Below are 14996 nucleotides of genomic sequence, written 5' to 3' on the forward strand. Positions count from 1 at the left end.
CAGCAGGTCAAGGGCTAGAAATTTAATTTATTCATATTTATGTGCCCAATGCCTAGAAAAAGTCCTGGCAAATAATAGGCATTTGATAAATGTTAATTTAGTTCAATTATCGCAATTCTAAATGTGTAGGAACTAATAAAATTTTACTGCATTAAAAGTCTTTCTGAATTTACATTTTATCTAAGATTACAAGTTGTTTAAATACTCATTAGACTAAGAGGTATTAAATTTTCCATTTAGAAAGCCCAGCTGTATATTACAAATATATTTACCATATCACTAAACGTCTATTAAATAGCGTTTTAGGAGTTTTATATTCAGGCTTAGATGGATCGGGGACTATTAGAATGGCAGAGACAAAGTGATACTAACAAAGAATTGTTTCAAATGTTCAAGCATACCAATTACTAGTCTGTTAAATTTCCAGCCACAAAAATACTACAAGCTTTAGTCCCAAGAAAGTAACTTAAATTACAGGAAAAACCAAGATCTGCCTCTTTTTCCTCTTACATCAGAAGTTACAAAGGACTACTGTAATGATTTCAAGAGAATTATATCAATGAGGAATTTAGTCTGTGAACTGGCTCAGGTGGGAAAAAATTTAAGGTAGACAAGCTCTCAGATGGAATATTTTGTGGGGTAAGTATTAGAATAATAAAAGAAATTTTCAACATGCAAATTGATAAGCTATCCTGGTTCTATTAATTTAACCATTAAAATGATGGAAAGCAGTATCCAAAAAAACAAAGTTTTCAATAGAGGTAGAACCAGTCATGAGGTTTAAGACTAGGGAATTCATAAAAGACACTAAGCAAGAAAAAAATATTCTACAATCTAGGAACGAATGGAACAGCTGCTGTATATCCCTTTGTTACTGGCCCAGTTTTCTTTTTCTTCCTTTATGTATAAAAGAATATAAAGTTAAAACATAACCATTATGTAATGTAGATTCTAACAAATTTAATTTCTATCACTATTTATCAGAAGAAATTTAAGCAAATTATAAAGATTCCTACGAAATGTTTGACCCTATTAAGCAGTGTTCAGTTTGAAAATGTTCATGTCTATATTCTACAAAATTAAAATTACAACTCTTTTATGTCCAGGAAATTGTAACTTTTTTGTGCTTTGAAAAGCCATAAAGATATAATTATGTCTATAGTATGCTAAAAGAAAAACACTTTTTTCATTAAATTATTAAAATACGGGAATATTTGTCACTGCATGAATCTCGATTTTGTATTAAAATGTTGCCTAATTTTTTTTAATGAAATGAGTATAATCATTTAGTTACACTATATTCCTTATTTTTGCCTACTTGGAATAAATCTCAAAGGTTTAGGTTTGTGGTTCAGATTATAAGGGAAGGTGGAATGCCACATACTCTCCATAATTTTGTTATTTTTGATTCGCATGTTTCACTCAGTTTTGTTAAGGGTTATGGTAAAAGTAGATGTTAATGCAAAGTTAACACAAATAACTAAGGCAGACCCAGGAAATAATTAACAGTGAATTTTAAACATTTCTGCCAATTATAAGCACAAATATATTTTAAGCAACCAGTAAGTAGTTATTGCATACAATTAGCGCAGGGATTTTTAGACACGTACTAAAGCTATTACCGTATCGAGTGGTACTCAATATGCCCTTTAGAAAACTCCCTTCATGACAGGCAAGTATGTCTAAAGAACATTTGAAGATGGACAAGAACAACCAGGGCATTTTACTTTGCAAGTTTAAAGAAAGCAATTTTCATCAAACAGAAGGACTGAATTGGGCTTAGCAAATTTATAAAGATAGTACTGTCCTGCCCTCATGTTTTTTTTGTTTTTTTTTTTAACATCTTTATTGGGGTATAATTGCTTTACAATGGTGTGTTAGTTTCTGCTGTATAACAGAGTGAATCAGTTATACATACACATATGTTCCCATATCTCTTCCCTCTTTGTCTCCCTCCCTCCCACCTCATGTTTTCATTGTAGTTGAAGTCTTCTTCCCACAAGGGCTTACTGTGCACATTACAAAATCTTCAGTCTTCAGAATTCAAGTGACAGACTATTTTTTCTAAGCACACATGAAAATGGATCATTCTTTCTTACTCTTAATATTCCTTTACAGACTTCTCCAATAATTACAGTCATCTTGACAAAAGAAAATCACCAAGACAATACAACAATTTTACAAAAAGAAAGAATGACAGTTTCCCTTCTACTTTTCAAAAATGTTTTATAATACGATTTGAGATTGGCTTTATTCAATAGGCTGAAAGAGGAATCAATTCTTACAGAGTGACACTCTATAATAAAGAACACCTACACTTCTGCACAACACATCCATTGCCACACATTCACAATGTTATTGTTTTTACCGTTAGAATCTTTTCCAGAACAATTTTCTGATGAGGAAAATATGGCTTTGTTTAGAAAAAGTTGACAATGTCAGTAAAACAAGCAGTAAAATATAAAGGGTTGAGGGTTTTGTTTTTGTTCTTACTTCTGCAAGTCTGGTTAAGTCCCTGTTATTTCCTGCCTTTGCTAATGAAACTGGTGTTCTGCCTATCAATGGTTCATGTAGCCAACAAATATTTATTTGTCCCTACTAAGCACTAAGTGTTGTGCATGGTTCCCAGGCGCTGGTTACACAGGAGCCAAACAGATAAAGTCCCTGCCCTCATAGTATAGACAGATTTAGACAATTAATCCCATAAACAAATATGGAACTACGTATTATAAGCACAATGAAGGAACAATACAAGGTGTCAAGAGGTAAAGACCTGATTTAGATGGAAATTCCTCAGTTTAGGCTGGGACCTGAAAACTGACCAAGAATTTGCCAGACAAAGAGACAGAAGAGGGGCCCTCCAGAGGGCATGGCTTATATGAAGGTCTTGGGTATTGCATTTCCAAATCTAAACAAAGCAGTAGGCTCAAGTGCAAGAAGGAAGCAGACGGCCCCTGCTGAGGCTGGAGCAGTGGTCAAGAGGCCAGAGAACAAGAAAAAGGTCCGTGGATCATAGGAAGGAATTCTGATCTTCGCCTAAGAGGAGCAGGACGTGACTGAAGTAGGGGAGTGATATGACATTATTATGTTTTAAAAGATGGTTCTGTCTAAAGAATAGATTGGGGAGGTGGAGTGAGATCTCAGAGCCCAAACTCTCCAGCTGATTTTCAAATCCTTCCTTAAAATGATCTCCCTTTATTTCCATCCACATACACAGCCTCCCACTACAGGGCTCATACATGGCCATTCAGAAATTTACTTCCCCACCTCAATGCTTGCCTGTGCTTCTGTCTGTGCCCACGCTGTCCCCTTCTTTACTAGTTAAAAATCTCAGCATGCTAAAGGAGACCCACCTGACTCAATGTCAATTCCTCCATGAAGATGTCTCACCCTTCTTTAAATGCTATGGCACTCGGTAGGAAAACATGGAGCAGCAGAAAAGGAGTCCTGAACTTTGGCTTTAACTGCTCATCTTCAGAGCTATTTGGTCTCCTGAGATTACTGGACATGCAGCTCCTCAAGCCTCAGATACACACGCCCAAGTCATGGGCTAAAAAACATTGCTAATGAGCTCTTTTTTTTTTTTTTTTTTTTCCTTTTTTAATAAAATGGAGAATTTTATCTAAAAGAATTTTCAAATACATTTTGTGCTGCTGATATAAGTCATATTTGCATACATACCAACAAAAATTGTTAGCTAATCTTTGTTTCCATGTTTAATAATCTCCTTCTGTGGCAAAAAGGCATGAGTATGTCGGATGAAATATATTTAATCCAATAGATTTTAAGAATGAAAAAGAGCAAAGTATGAATTCAGAGAGTCAAATAATACCTATTTCTTAAAGTTATATTTTTCCCTAGAGCTGCCCTAGGACTGGGTTATAGTTTTATCTAGATAGAATAACTAGATTGACTCAGACACCAAGTGTCTTACATTACACTTATTTATCGTTCATGTTGTACCTACTTCCAAAAGGAAGTATGGCTTCCTTTAAATGGGAACTTTCAGTAACTAGTACCTGCGAACCGCTTAAAGCCTGGCTCCTCCTTAAAATACCCCATTAAGAGGAGCAGATTGATTTGACTGAATCAGAACTTGTGCTTCTGCTACAATCCAGCCAACTAATGTAGCCAGGTCATCATCAGTCACACACACATTGAGGGTTCTAAAAGATCATTTTGTCTAAAAAAAAAGTTTAACAAACACATAAAAATATGGGAATTTTGTAACTTAACTTTAACAAGATTTGACTAGTACATGACCTTAAAAATAATTTTATTGCAATCATTTCATGAAAAAAATATAATCCATATTGATTCAATTATGAAATTTTGACTAAATGAAATTTGTGAAAGGAGCTGACATTTTACTCTACTGTTCCTAGAGGCAACGCCTTATTACTCACCTTGATCTCTTTCATGCCATGTTCGACTTCCAGCAGCTGGTGAATTCGGAGAGGGATAAAAGTCTCCTGTAGGACTTGGTTCCATATTTTCATCTATGGATATAGTTTTGGGTCTTTTGCTGTTAAAATATGACAAGAGTGAATGTTAATGGGATTTCTAGAAAGATGTGTAGCATCTGAAAATACATAATCTGAGAATATTCTTACTGTGGAAATTTCCACAAACGCCAAGTAACAGTATCTCAGAACCATTTTGAAATAATGGTGAATATTTAAGACATCAATAGGAGTAGCAGACATTTCTTGTTGTAGGTATCATTTATTATATCAGAACTGTACCTGCCTAACAAATGTGTTTATTATATATACACGTTGAAATATATTTCCAGTAGTAGAACACTATTTTCAGTACTAAAAAGTGAATTCTTAATGTGATAGGTATACTAATTTAAAAATTGTTATCGATTGTACCTGACTCATAATTATTATCAATATGAATAACGTTCATTCGTACGGCACTTGCCATTAAAAATGTAATCCCTTCGTGTCAATTCAAAGATAAGTAAACTCCTTAACCCTCCTAAACTCAGTTTAATCATCTGTAAAATGGAAATAATAAAAAGGGGAGTGGTTGAGAGGATTAAATGAGTTATTAAATGTAAAGCTCATGCATTTAGTGGCTGGCATTTAGAAGACACTTATAAAATAGTAATTATTAGTAGCAACCCTATATTTAATAATATTAAAAATTTTATAGTACTTGACTGATTGATTATAAACTATTTCATATATCCTCTTTTTTAAATAGATCTTTATTGGAGTATAATTGCTTCACAATACTGTGCTAGTTTCTGTTGTACAACAAAGTGAATCAGCCATATGCATACATATGTCCCCATATCCCCTCCCTTGTGGGCCTCCCTCCCATCCTCCCTATCCCACCTCTCTAGGTCATCGCAAAGCAGAGGGAGATCATGCTGCTGCTTCCCACTAGCTAACTATTTTACATTTGGTAGTGCGTATACATCAATGCTACTCTCACCTCACCCCAGCTTCCCCCTCCCACCCCGTGTCCTCAAGTCCATTCTCTGTCTACATCTTTATTCCCACCCTGCAACTAGGTTCATCAGAACCATTTTTGTTTTTTTTTTAGATTCCATATATATGTGTTAGCACACGGTATTTGCTTTTCTCTTTCTGACTTACTTCACTCGGTATGACAGACTCTAGGTCTGTCCACCTTACTACAAATAACTCAATTTCGTTTCTTTTTATGGCTGAGTAATATTCCATTGTATATATGTGCCACATCTTCTTTATTCATTCATCTGTCGATGGACATTTAGCTTGGTTCCATGTCCTGGCTATTGTAAATAGTGCTGCATTGAACATTGTGGTACATGGCTCTTTTTGAATTATGGTTTTCTCAGGGTTTATGCCCAGTAGTGGGATTGCTGGGTCATATGGTAGTTCTATTTTTAGTTTTTTAAGGAACCTCCATACTGTTTTCCATAGTGGTTGTATCAATTTACATTTCCACCAACAGTGTAGGAGGGTTCCCTTTTCACCACACCCTTTCCAGCATTTATTGTTTTTAGATTTTTTTCCTAAGAACTTAGGTTATTGATCCTTTATTCTTAAGATCAACCATGAAAAACAGGCCATTGCCAAATTCAAACCAAAATAACTTTCAAAGTAGTATAATATATTTTAATAAAGAAAACATAGTTTTATCTCAATTACTAAGAAAAGTGAATATTTAGAGCAGAGATTAAAAAGCTATTCTTTGCCACATGCCATATTGCTTGATATACTGTTTTCAAACATCTCCACCAATACCCTATTAAACAGTAAGTTATGAGTATAGAAATGGATATTTTTTCCTTAAATTAAAAAAAATCTTATTCACACCTACGGAAATAAAAACTAAAAATGATATCTTCCGAATGAACTTTATACAGTGATAATAAACCTAGTGTCATAGGATTTCAGAGTTGTAATTCACTTTAGAAGCCATACACATAAACCAATCCTCCATTTTCTAACAAGTGGGAAGACAAATTTGGAGAAAATCAATTGCCCAGGGCATGTTAATGGAAGCAGTCTGACACAAAGTAAGGACTTCTGACTTCTGAGACTGTGCTCTTTCTACTACACTGTTTCCAAATCCTGGAAGCATGTGCATGTCTGGGTATATTCATAGATACATTTGTGATTAATATTTGACTCACAACTCCCGGAGTATTAACATGATGCAGAAGATGGCAATTTCTATCCATGCTAAACCACAGTGAGAGTAAATAGTTTCTTTAGTTTCTTTGTAGGGTATCCAAAGTTAGAATGTATTTTTTAAGCCTCCTTTAATTTAATTCTCCCATCTGTAAATCAGCGGTAAATATGTATGGAAAACTTGAAATGAGGGAGAAAAGACTTTCATAAGGAAATAATAGAGAAAATTTTTTTAAACCTTTTTTATTTGAACGATGTAGTATCTGACACTGAACGATCAGGAGGAAAGATCTGTGTTGACAGCATACCAATCCACCAGACAAAATAAAAAATTACTATTCGCATTTTAAATTTAGAAAAACTAAAGCATTTTTAACACTTCACCATATCACAGACAGTTTTAATGAGAATAAACCCTATTCTCTTGCTATGCAATCTGACTATAGGAAAATATAGTTTGACCATAAATGACATCAAATTGAACTTAGTTAATAAACAATGTGTATAGCTCCATAATTAATTCAAATGCAATTAATTTTTGTTTTTGAGAATAGCAGAGGAATATAGTTATCCAGATTTTTAAATTTTGTAACAGCTGATACTGTGAAATATATGTTTTGCTCTGGAACTCACGTATGATCTTCTATCTGATTGTGGGTATATTTAATGCTATGGAAATGAGACTGCTCTTCCTATATTGAAGATTCAACTCAAAAAACCCCAATAAAGCTATAATATTTGTCTTATTCACTCAGCCCTCTTCTATCATTCAACAATAGGGGAACATATCATGAAATCCTATGTACTACAACTTGCCAAGTTAATTCTCCCTCATTTAAATAGCAGATCTCTTTTTAAACTCCTGTGGGACTGAAAGTTACAATCAGAAGGTCAAGAGAGAAATATGAGAATGTCAGCAGAGGACTAAAAGGCAAAGTCACCTCACTGTAGCTGTTCCCCAACAAAGGCTGGTTAGGCCAAATCTCAGAGCAGGTAATACTTTCACTGGTAACTGAGAGTTAACTAAATTATTCAAAGAACATCAACTAATTGAAGAACTTGGCAAACCTGTTGCCTAGAATAAGGCCTTTTAAGGTTAAGTAAATGACACATTTTATTTTTCATGTTTCGTTATCCCCAGCTTGGACATGGTATTAGGGTAAAAGTTGGATGAATCAATCCTAAACCAGGGATCTTTGCTATGGCAATATCATTTTTAAAGTCACCAAAAGAATTACTTATAGAGTTATAATACTTCATATAAGGGAATAAAAATATTAATACATTTTTATAGTTCCCTTGTCTCCCCAAAAAGCCTTTTTAAAATGCTTTGAACAACAATTTAACTTTCAAATTTCAAAATAAGTTTAACCAGGAAAGATTAAAACTTTGTGTAAAATCAGCAAAAATCTTGAACTCTTTATTTCCCCCTTCTCTTTACTTGTGTACCTATCTATCTGCATGTCTACTTATCTACCGATTTGCATATAGACTGAGAACAAAAGCAGCTCCTCTTTCAGTTACCTGCTTGGTGGAGAAGACAGCGACCTCTGAAGATTGACCCCCGAGTTCATGTCATGATAGTATGGTTGGCTTGGGATTTCTCCAATTGGGAAGTTGACTCCAGTTCCCTGGGTTATGGGTGCTGAGGAATGAAACAACAACACCAACAAACATTGGGAATGCCATTTACTGTTGTCATCTCTATTCAAATGTAATAATCTAATATTTTCCATGCCTCTGGGCAAGGATGAGGGGAACTCTCTTTACCTTAAGAATCTAATACCAGCCATTCACTGGTTAAGACTTGCAAACATCCTCACGATGCCAGTGTTCAAGTGTGGAAACCTGAGGCACGCTATCAGCACTGGTTACCCCTTCTCCCGCTCCCACTGCCCAAGCTTTTTCACTCAGTCCTTTGTGTTAGTCGTCACTACACCTGTCACCCCACTAGTCTCTAGATGCGCCACAGGGAATGATATATGTTGCCTATTGCTCAGCACCAAGCAAGGCACTCTGTACTAGGTCAGATCTCAAAAACCAAATTATTGTTAAATAAATCGAATTAGAATAGTTTCACAAAAGGTGATTATTATTTTATAATAATGTTAACATTAATGTTAGAATGCATTAGAAATCATATTTATAATTATTTGATATAAAAATAATTCTTGTATTAGGACAGGTATATAAGTAAAATTGACAAATATGAAATACAAGTCAAGATTCTTTTTCCAAAATACATATTCAGGTTTCATATATGAATGGTGAGTACAGTTTTACTCAACAGCTATGTTTTGTTTTTAAAAAAGTGTGTATGCCCAATTTCATAAGTCATTTAAAATATACTCATGGAGTTTTATACTTTAAGGTATTATTTTATAAATCAAGAAGTCTTTTTGAGTTTGTTGATGTATTAAGAACTGAAAATTTTAATGTAATATTGGTTGTTGTACAATGGATTACATCTTTTCAAATTTTTAAAATTGGTTCCTAGACCAATTTCTTGAATAAATCTGTCAGACAGCATGTTGTGTTAGAATGGGTAGGGTCTTGGGAGATAGACAGCCTTTTAGTTTTAACTCCCTCTGCCACTTATTGGCTATGTGTCTCAGTTTCCTGAACTGTAAAATGAAAATTAGAATAACCTATCACATATGATTGTTTTGAGGATGAGATGAGGTAAGTAGTGATAAAAGTCCAGCATCATGCCTAGTGTATAATGGATATTCAACAAATGTGAATTCCCTTCTTTCCTTGCTTCCTTCCCTGAAATTCTTCCCTGGCAACCTAGAGTGGTCAGCAAAGATGAAACAGTTCAAAAACCCACGCAAAGCTGGTGAACTGGTACAAATGAACCTACTTGCTGAAGGTTTGTTCATTCAATAAGATGCTGCAAGGGACACAAAATAGTCTAAGATAGTTCCCGTGCTTAATAAGACATACTGGGCAACAAGCTGGGTAAACAAAATACTCATGAAAAACACAGAGATACAAGCATAATGCGTTTTATAATGAAACTTCCAAATGAATGACATGATCAATAAATGCTACAGGATTTCAAGGAAAGAGGAATCTGATACAAGCTTGAATGGTCCAAGAAATCTGTGGAAAAGTCACAGCTGGCCCAGGGCTTTGGAAGATGAGTAATGTACTAAAGGGAGGTTACTCTGAACAGCAATTACTACAGGAGCAAGGTCATGGGCAGAGATGACATACAAGATGGAGGCCAGCCAGGTTGGTGCCAAAGGACAATGCTTAAGAATAGTTTCTATTTTTTCACCTGTTTTTATCAGGCCTTCAAGATCTCCAGTGAGAGAAAGTGTATCCTATGTGGGGCGGGGAAATTCTGGAGCCCTTGAAATTCACGCTAAGAACACAAAGTCTACTTAACCTTCCCCTCTCCAAACTAACCACACGTTGAGTAAAAAATTCCAAAGGGACAGCCGATTTTCAAGGACTTTTTCTTACTCAGAATTTTTAATAAACATTTGAAATGTGTTCACTATCAGTTGAATTGTACTTCGATATCTCAGGCAGGCTGAGACTAACAAAGTATTTTTAAAGAAAATATGATTAGGAGGTGCATGCCTTGTAGAGAAACAATCAAGGAATATACAACGAGTATCTCTCCCCATTAAAAATTAATCAATACATAAGAGATTAGTCTCAGCTCTAAAACTCTGGAGTTTCTGCCTTCTGTTAGGTTGTTCATATTATATAATATGCTTTAGTCTCATTTTACACAGAAAATATTAGTGTTCAATGTGCAACTATGCCTAATGGCTCGAGTTCTTTGGACAGTTAAAATGTAGCTGCTTGTTGTGGCCTGAGGTACACCAGAGGTTAAAAAAAATGCAAGGTAAGAAATCCCACAGTAACCACATGCTTTAAAGTTTATTATTAGAACCATGTTCTATGTGACATCGGAAAGCAGAGTATGTGCTGGAAGGAGGCATTTGAGGGGCTCGTTGAAGGTAAGCAATCTGTTTGGCTTCCAACAGCAGTGATGGATACAATTCAAAGAACTGAGTTACCAACGGGAAGCTTACAGGTTATATCTTACATCAACTATTTGCAATTTATTAAGCTCATGCAGTATTTAGGCAAAGATTTGTAGTTTCTATTTAATAAGCATACGGTTTGATAGTCAACACAGATTGCTTGACCGTAAGCATACTAGGTATAATTTATAGGAAAATGATAATTAAAAATCTTTGGAAATTGTTTTTTTCTAAGTTTTGTTCCAGAAGGATTCTTCCAAAGTATCAAGAAAGCAATAGTGGAATCTAAACAAACAAACAAACAAAAGACCAAACTCAAAGAAAAGGTTACCAGAGGTGGGTGTTGTGGGCGGGGAGGGAGAATTGGAGGAAGGTGGTCAAAACGTACAAACTACTAGTTACAGAATAAATAGGTATTGGGGATGTAATGTACAACATAAGGACTACAGTGAACACCGCTGTAGGATATACAGGAAAGCTGTTAAGAGAGTAGATCCTAAGAGTTCACATCACAAGGAAATAACGTTTTCTCTCTTTTTCGTATCTGTATGAGATGATGGATGTTGACTAAACTTACTGTGGCATTTCACAACATACGTCAGTCAAGTCATTATGCTATACACTTTAAAATTATACAGTGCTACATGTCAACTAAATCTCAATAAAACTGCGGGGGTGGGGTACAAGACGGAAAATCAAGCTTTAGTCATGGCTTAAGCGAAACAAGAACAAAAACACTTTGTCTATGGATTTACACACGAGCACTGTAAAATTTAGTGTGCATTTTTACACTAAATGGGAGATTACGGAAATTAAAGTAGATTAATAGCGAACATGGCCAGATTCTAAAACAGCACACAGGCATAAAATTTATCTAATGACAAAGTGCATGAGAACGGCAAGTCCCAGGCAGATGTGCCTGTTTAAAAGCCTCTGGAAAAACTTACATCAGATGCAAAGATCAGTGTTAGCACCTCTCCCAGAGAGCAGCAAGGGGGCTGAAGGCTGCAAATCATGTTTAAGAGGCTGCCAATACCCTCTTAGAAACCAAGCTCAGAAGAACCTCGGACTCCAAGGGTTAGAGGCCAACCCTTAATCTCTCTTATTGTTCTCCTCACTCCAAAAGCTGATCCTAAATCAACTTTTAAGATGGTGATAATATCCTTCACCAGAAAGATCACTATCCTAAAACTGAATAGCTTCATTAGCTAAAGTCAACATGCACATTAGAGGGTCATATGAGAGTAAAACCCCAGAGGACAGAAACCATTAACATACCGTAAACCCTCAAGAAGTCAGAATTTGTGATATACAGCGTAAGGGTTGTGCTGAAGTTGATGTTTACTTAGCAAACCCTTATTTCATAAACAATGAAGTTCAATTGTGTAAATAAGATTATAATGTGGATATATTAAAACACTTAGGAGAATAACTTCTCAAGCATTTCAGAGACACCTATTTACATATGCAGTAGAAAATAAATGTTTGCTGAATAAAGTAACTAATGAATGAATACAGATAATTAATATACTAATTACAAATTAGTAATGTTTGTTATAACAGATAACTTAAAAACCTCTAGAAGATGACAGTATGAATCAAGAAAGAATGAATGGTATATGTTAAATTTGCCTCATTTCTGAACTATCAGAGAAAGGTATTTTTTTTTAAAGATTTTTTTGATGTGGACCATTTGTAAAGTCTTTATTGAATTTGTTACAATATTTCTTCTGTTTTATGTTTTGGTTTTTTGGCCACAAGGCATGTGGAATCTTAGCTCCCAAACCAGGGATCAAACCTGCACCTCCTGCTTTGGAAGGTGAATTCTCCACCACTGGACCACCAGGAAAGTCCCTAAAAAGGTATTTTTTAATCTATTTTTATGTTTCAAATTCAGATTCCTCAAAATATCAATCTGGGCTTTTAAAAGTTCTCATGTGGCTCTCCTACAGCATCTAGCATAATGTTACCTATAATGAGGAATTAGTGATATTTTCTGACAGACGGCTCTACTGTCCTTCGCATAAGAAGGGTGAAAATATATCATAAAACTGAGAAAAGTACAAATTTAAACAAATAATTTCATAATGTCTCATAACTGTAGCAGCATAGCCTCTCTGCTAAAGAGCAGTTGGGGAAACATACACACACATCCTTAAATACCCCCTTCCTTAGATGATGCCATAAAGTAGTAGTAAGTAAGTCAGGCATGTTCCTTTCCAAATTAAAAATAAACATAAAAAAGTTCAAATATCAGAGGTCTTTGCACAACACATATTGATCAGGAGAAACACACAAGGCTCATCACCTTGGTGAATGAAGTAAAGACCATCAGAATCCTCTTGCCCAGCAAATATGAACCCTATAGGTACAGGCATACAGGATATTAATTTGGTCTCCTACACTGCCCCCAAGACAACAGACCCAGGGCAGAAGTCTTTGGGGCATACATTTATCCACTGCAGAATTACGTCAGAAAGGATGCTACTAAAGTCTTAAATGCTCATGTACAGAACTCTCTGAAATACAGGCTGTTTGCACTAGCCACTTCAGAAATCTGAACTATTTGAGAAACTACAGTTCCAAAGATAAAGTCAGCTACCACCTTGGAGATTACTTCACTCAACGCCATGCTAAAGCACTACCTATACTTACCCTTAGTAACTCATTCTTGTTTGTTCTTTTTGGATCATCATAATTCTTGTTCATGACCTCTGAATTTGACCCAAGTGAAAAACACAACTTAAACAGGCTCCAGAGTGCCCCTATATCATCTGAATAAATCATTCCAAATTATGACACTCTCTATGAAAATGTCAGGTGAAAATACACCCTTCAAAGTTACATAAATAAGCTAAATCAGAGAAGAGAGCAAGTAGAAATGAGTCACCCCCTTCAGCATAATCAATGAGATAAGAACTGCATCTTACATATATTTGCACACACCAGTAATAACTAAAAGAGTTGATCAAGGAAACTTCCCCCTTGCTTAGTTAGCTGGCCAGGTGAACTTACTAGAGAAAATTCTCATCCAGCCTGCCAAGAACGGTGTCTCAGGTGAGGTGGCCAATGAAAACAATTGGACATTGTTTTGGATAACAATGCTTTCTATCTATATCCAGCTACAATCTGCAAAGTTAATTTCTGCATCCCTCTACACTCTGCATGTTAGTGTGTATATCCTGTACATCTCCAAGCCCTCACCAAAATGTTAGCAAAATGAAAAAGCACTTATCTACAGGAAACTTATGTGGGTTATCATAACAACACTGAGTACATTTAATTAATCACACTTCCTTTGATATAAATGACCATCTATGGTCACAGAGTGAACAGTGAATTAAACGAATACCAATAACACAGCAAGCAGAACAAACCGCAAATTGTTTTTGTACTACAGAAAGTGTTGATTTAAATGCAAATTTTTTAGAAAATCAGACAAAATATATTCACTTCTGATTTCATCAAAAGGTCAGAGATTTTAAAACTCAAATTCTCCTAGTACACAGTTCTCTTCATACTGTTTTTAAGGTTCAAATATAAAATATTTTAAATCATACTGTAGAGTTAAATAATAAGAAAAGAGTTTACTTACTTCTGGATACCCTCACAAGTTCTGATACGTTGAAGACTCCAGATTTTACAAAACTATCCTCAAGGTATCCTGAAAATAAACATCAAGATGAAAGAGATCAACATAAGCAGGAAGCAAATAAGTGATTCAACACTAGAATTTGTTCAAGTGTTTTTAAACCAAAGGTTAGAACAAAACCCAAGTATGCTTACAACGAAGAACTGTAAAAGCAAAACTCTTGTAAAATGCAAACTGGGTCTGTTTAAACAAACGTTTACCCTTTAGAAGCTAAAGAATCTCTCAGGAAAAATTTTTTAACTTTCCAATTGTACAGGGCAATTGGTATGGTTTTATTTGCCACTGCCCACGCATAGGGAATGAAGGTTCAGGGGCCCTCAGATCGGTAGCACCTGGTAGACTAAAGTCCACCCATTAAAAAAAAGAAAAAGAAAGAAAGAAAAAGGAAAACCACAACCACAATTAGCACCTTGTTGGAATTACTCCAAAGATCTCTTGAAACCACTGTTCTTTCACAAATCCTTCCCTGATTAAAAAGTGAGTTGCTGTTACCAGCACTCCCACCCTTGTTCCCGTCATGGATCACACAAAAGCAGAACCCGTACATACAGCAAATACTTTACACAGACCTATTTTTGTGCACCATTAATATACCTCACATGATTTCACTGCTTTCTCACCCTTGCTGCCACTCCCTGGGACTCCCTTCATGTCAAGAACTGGATCCTTTTTCTGGCGACTGTGGTGAAGCCAGACCTCCAGGAT

General features: G+C 35.4%; 1 protein-coding gene across 6 annotated transcripts in view; it reads right to left on the reverse strand.

Moving 5' to 3' along the window:
• NFIB (nuclear factor I B) overlaps positions 1 to 14996 on the reverse strand; it is a 452552-nt gene that overhangs the window by 57033 nt on the left and 380523 nt on the right. For all 6 annotated transcript variants that reach the window (XM_007465644.1, XM_007465640.1, XM_007465642.1 and 3 more), the window contains exons 4-6: positions 14235 to 14303; positions 8160 to 8280; positions 4407 to 4525 (exon numbers count right to left, since the gene is read on the reverse strand). In XM_007465644.1, coding sequence (XP_007465706.1) covers positions 4407 to 4525; positions 8160 to 8280; positions 14235 to 14303 — 309 coding nt within the window. The remainder of the gene's footprint in view (positions 1 to 4406; positions 4526 to 8159; positions 8281 to 14234; positions 14304 to 14996) is intronic.

This window comes from Lipotes vexillifer, unplaced genomic scaffold, assembly GCF_000442215.2.
Source record: "Lipotes vexillifer unplaced genomic scaffold, Lipotes_vexillifer_v1.1 scaffold31, whole genome shotgun sequence".
Lineage (NCBI taxonomy): Eukaryota > Metazoa > Chordata > Mammalia > Artiodactyla > Lipotidae > Lipotes > Lipotes vexillifer.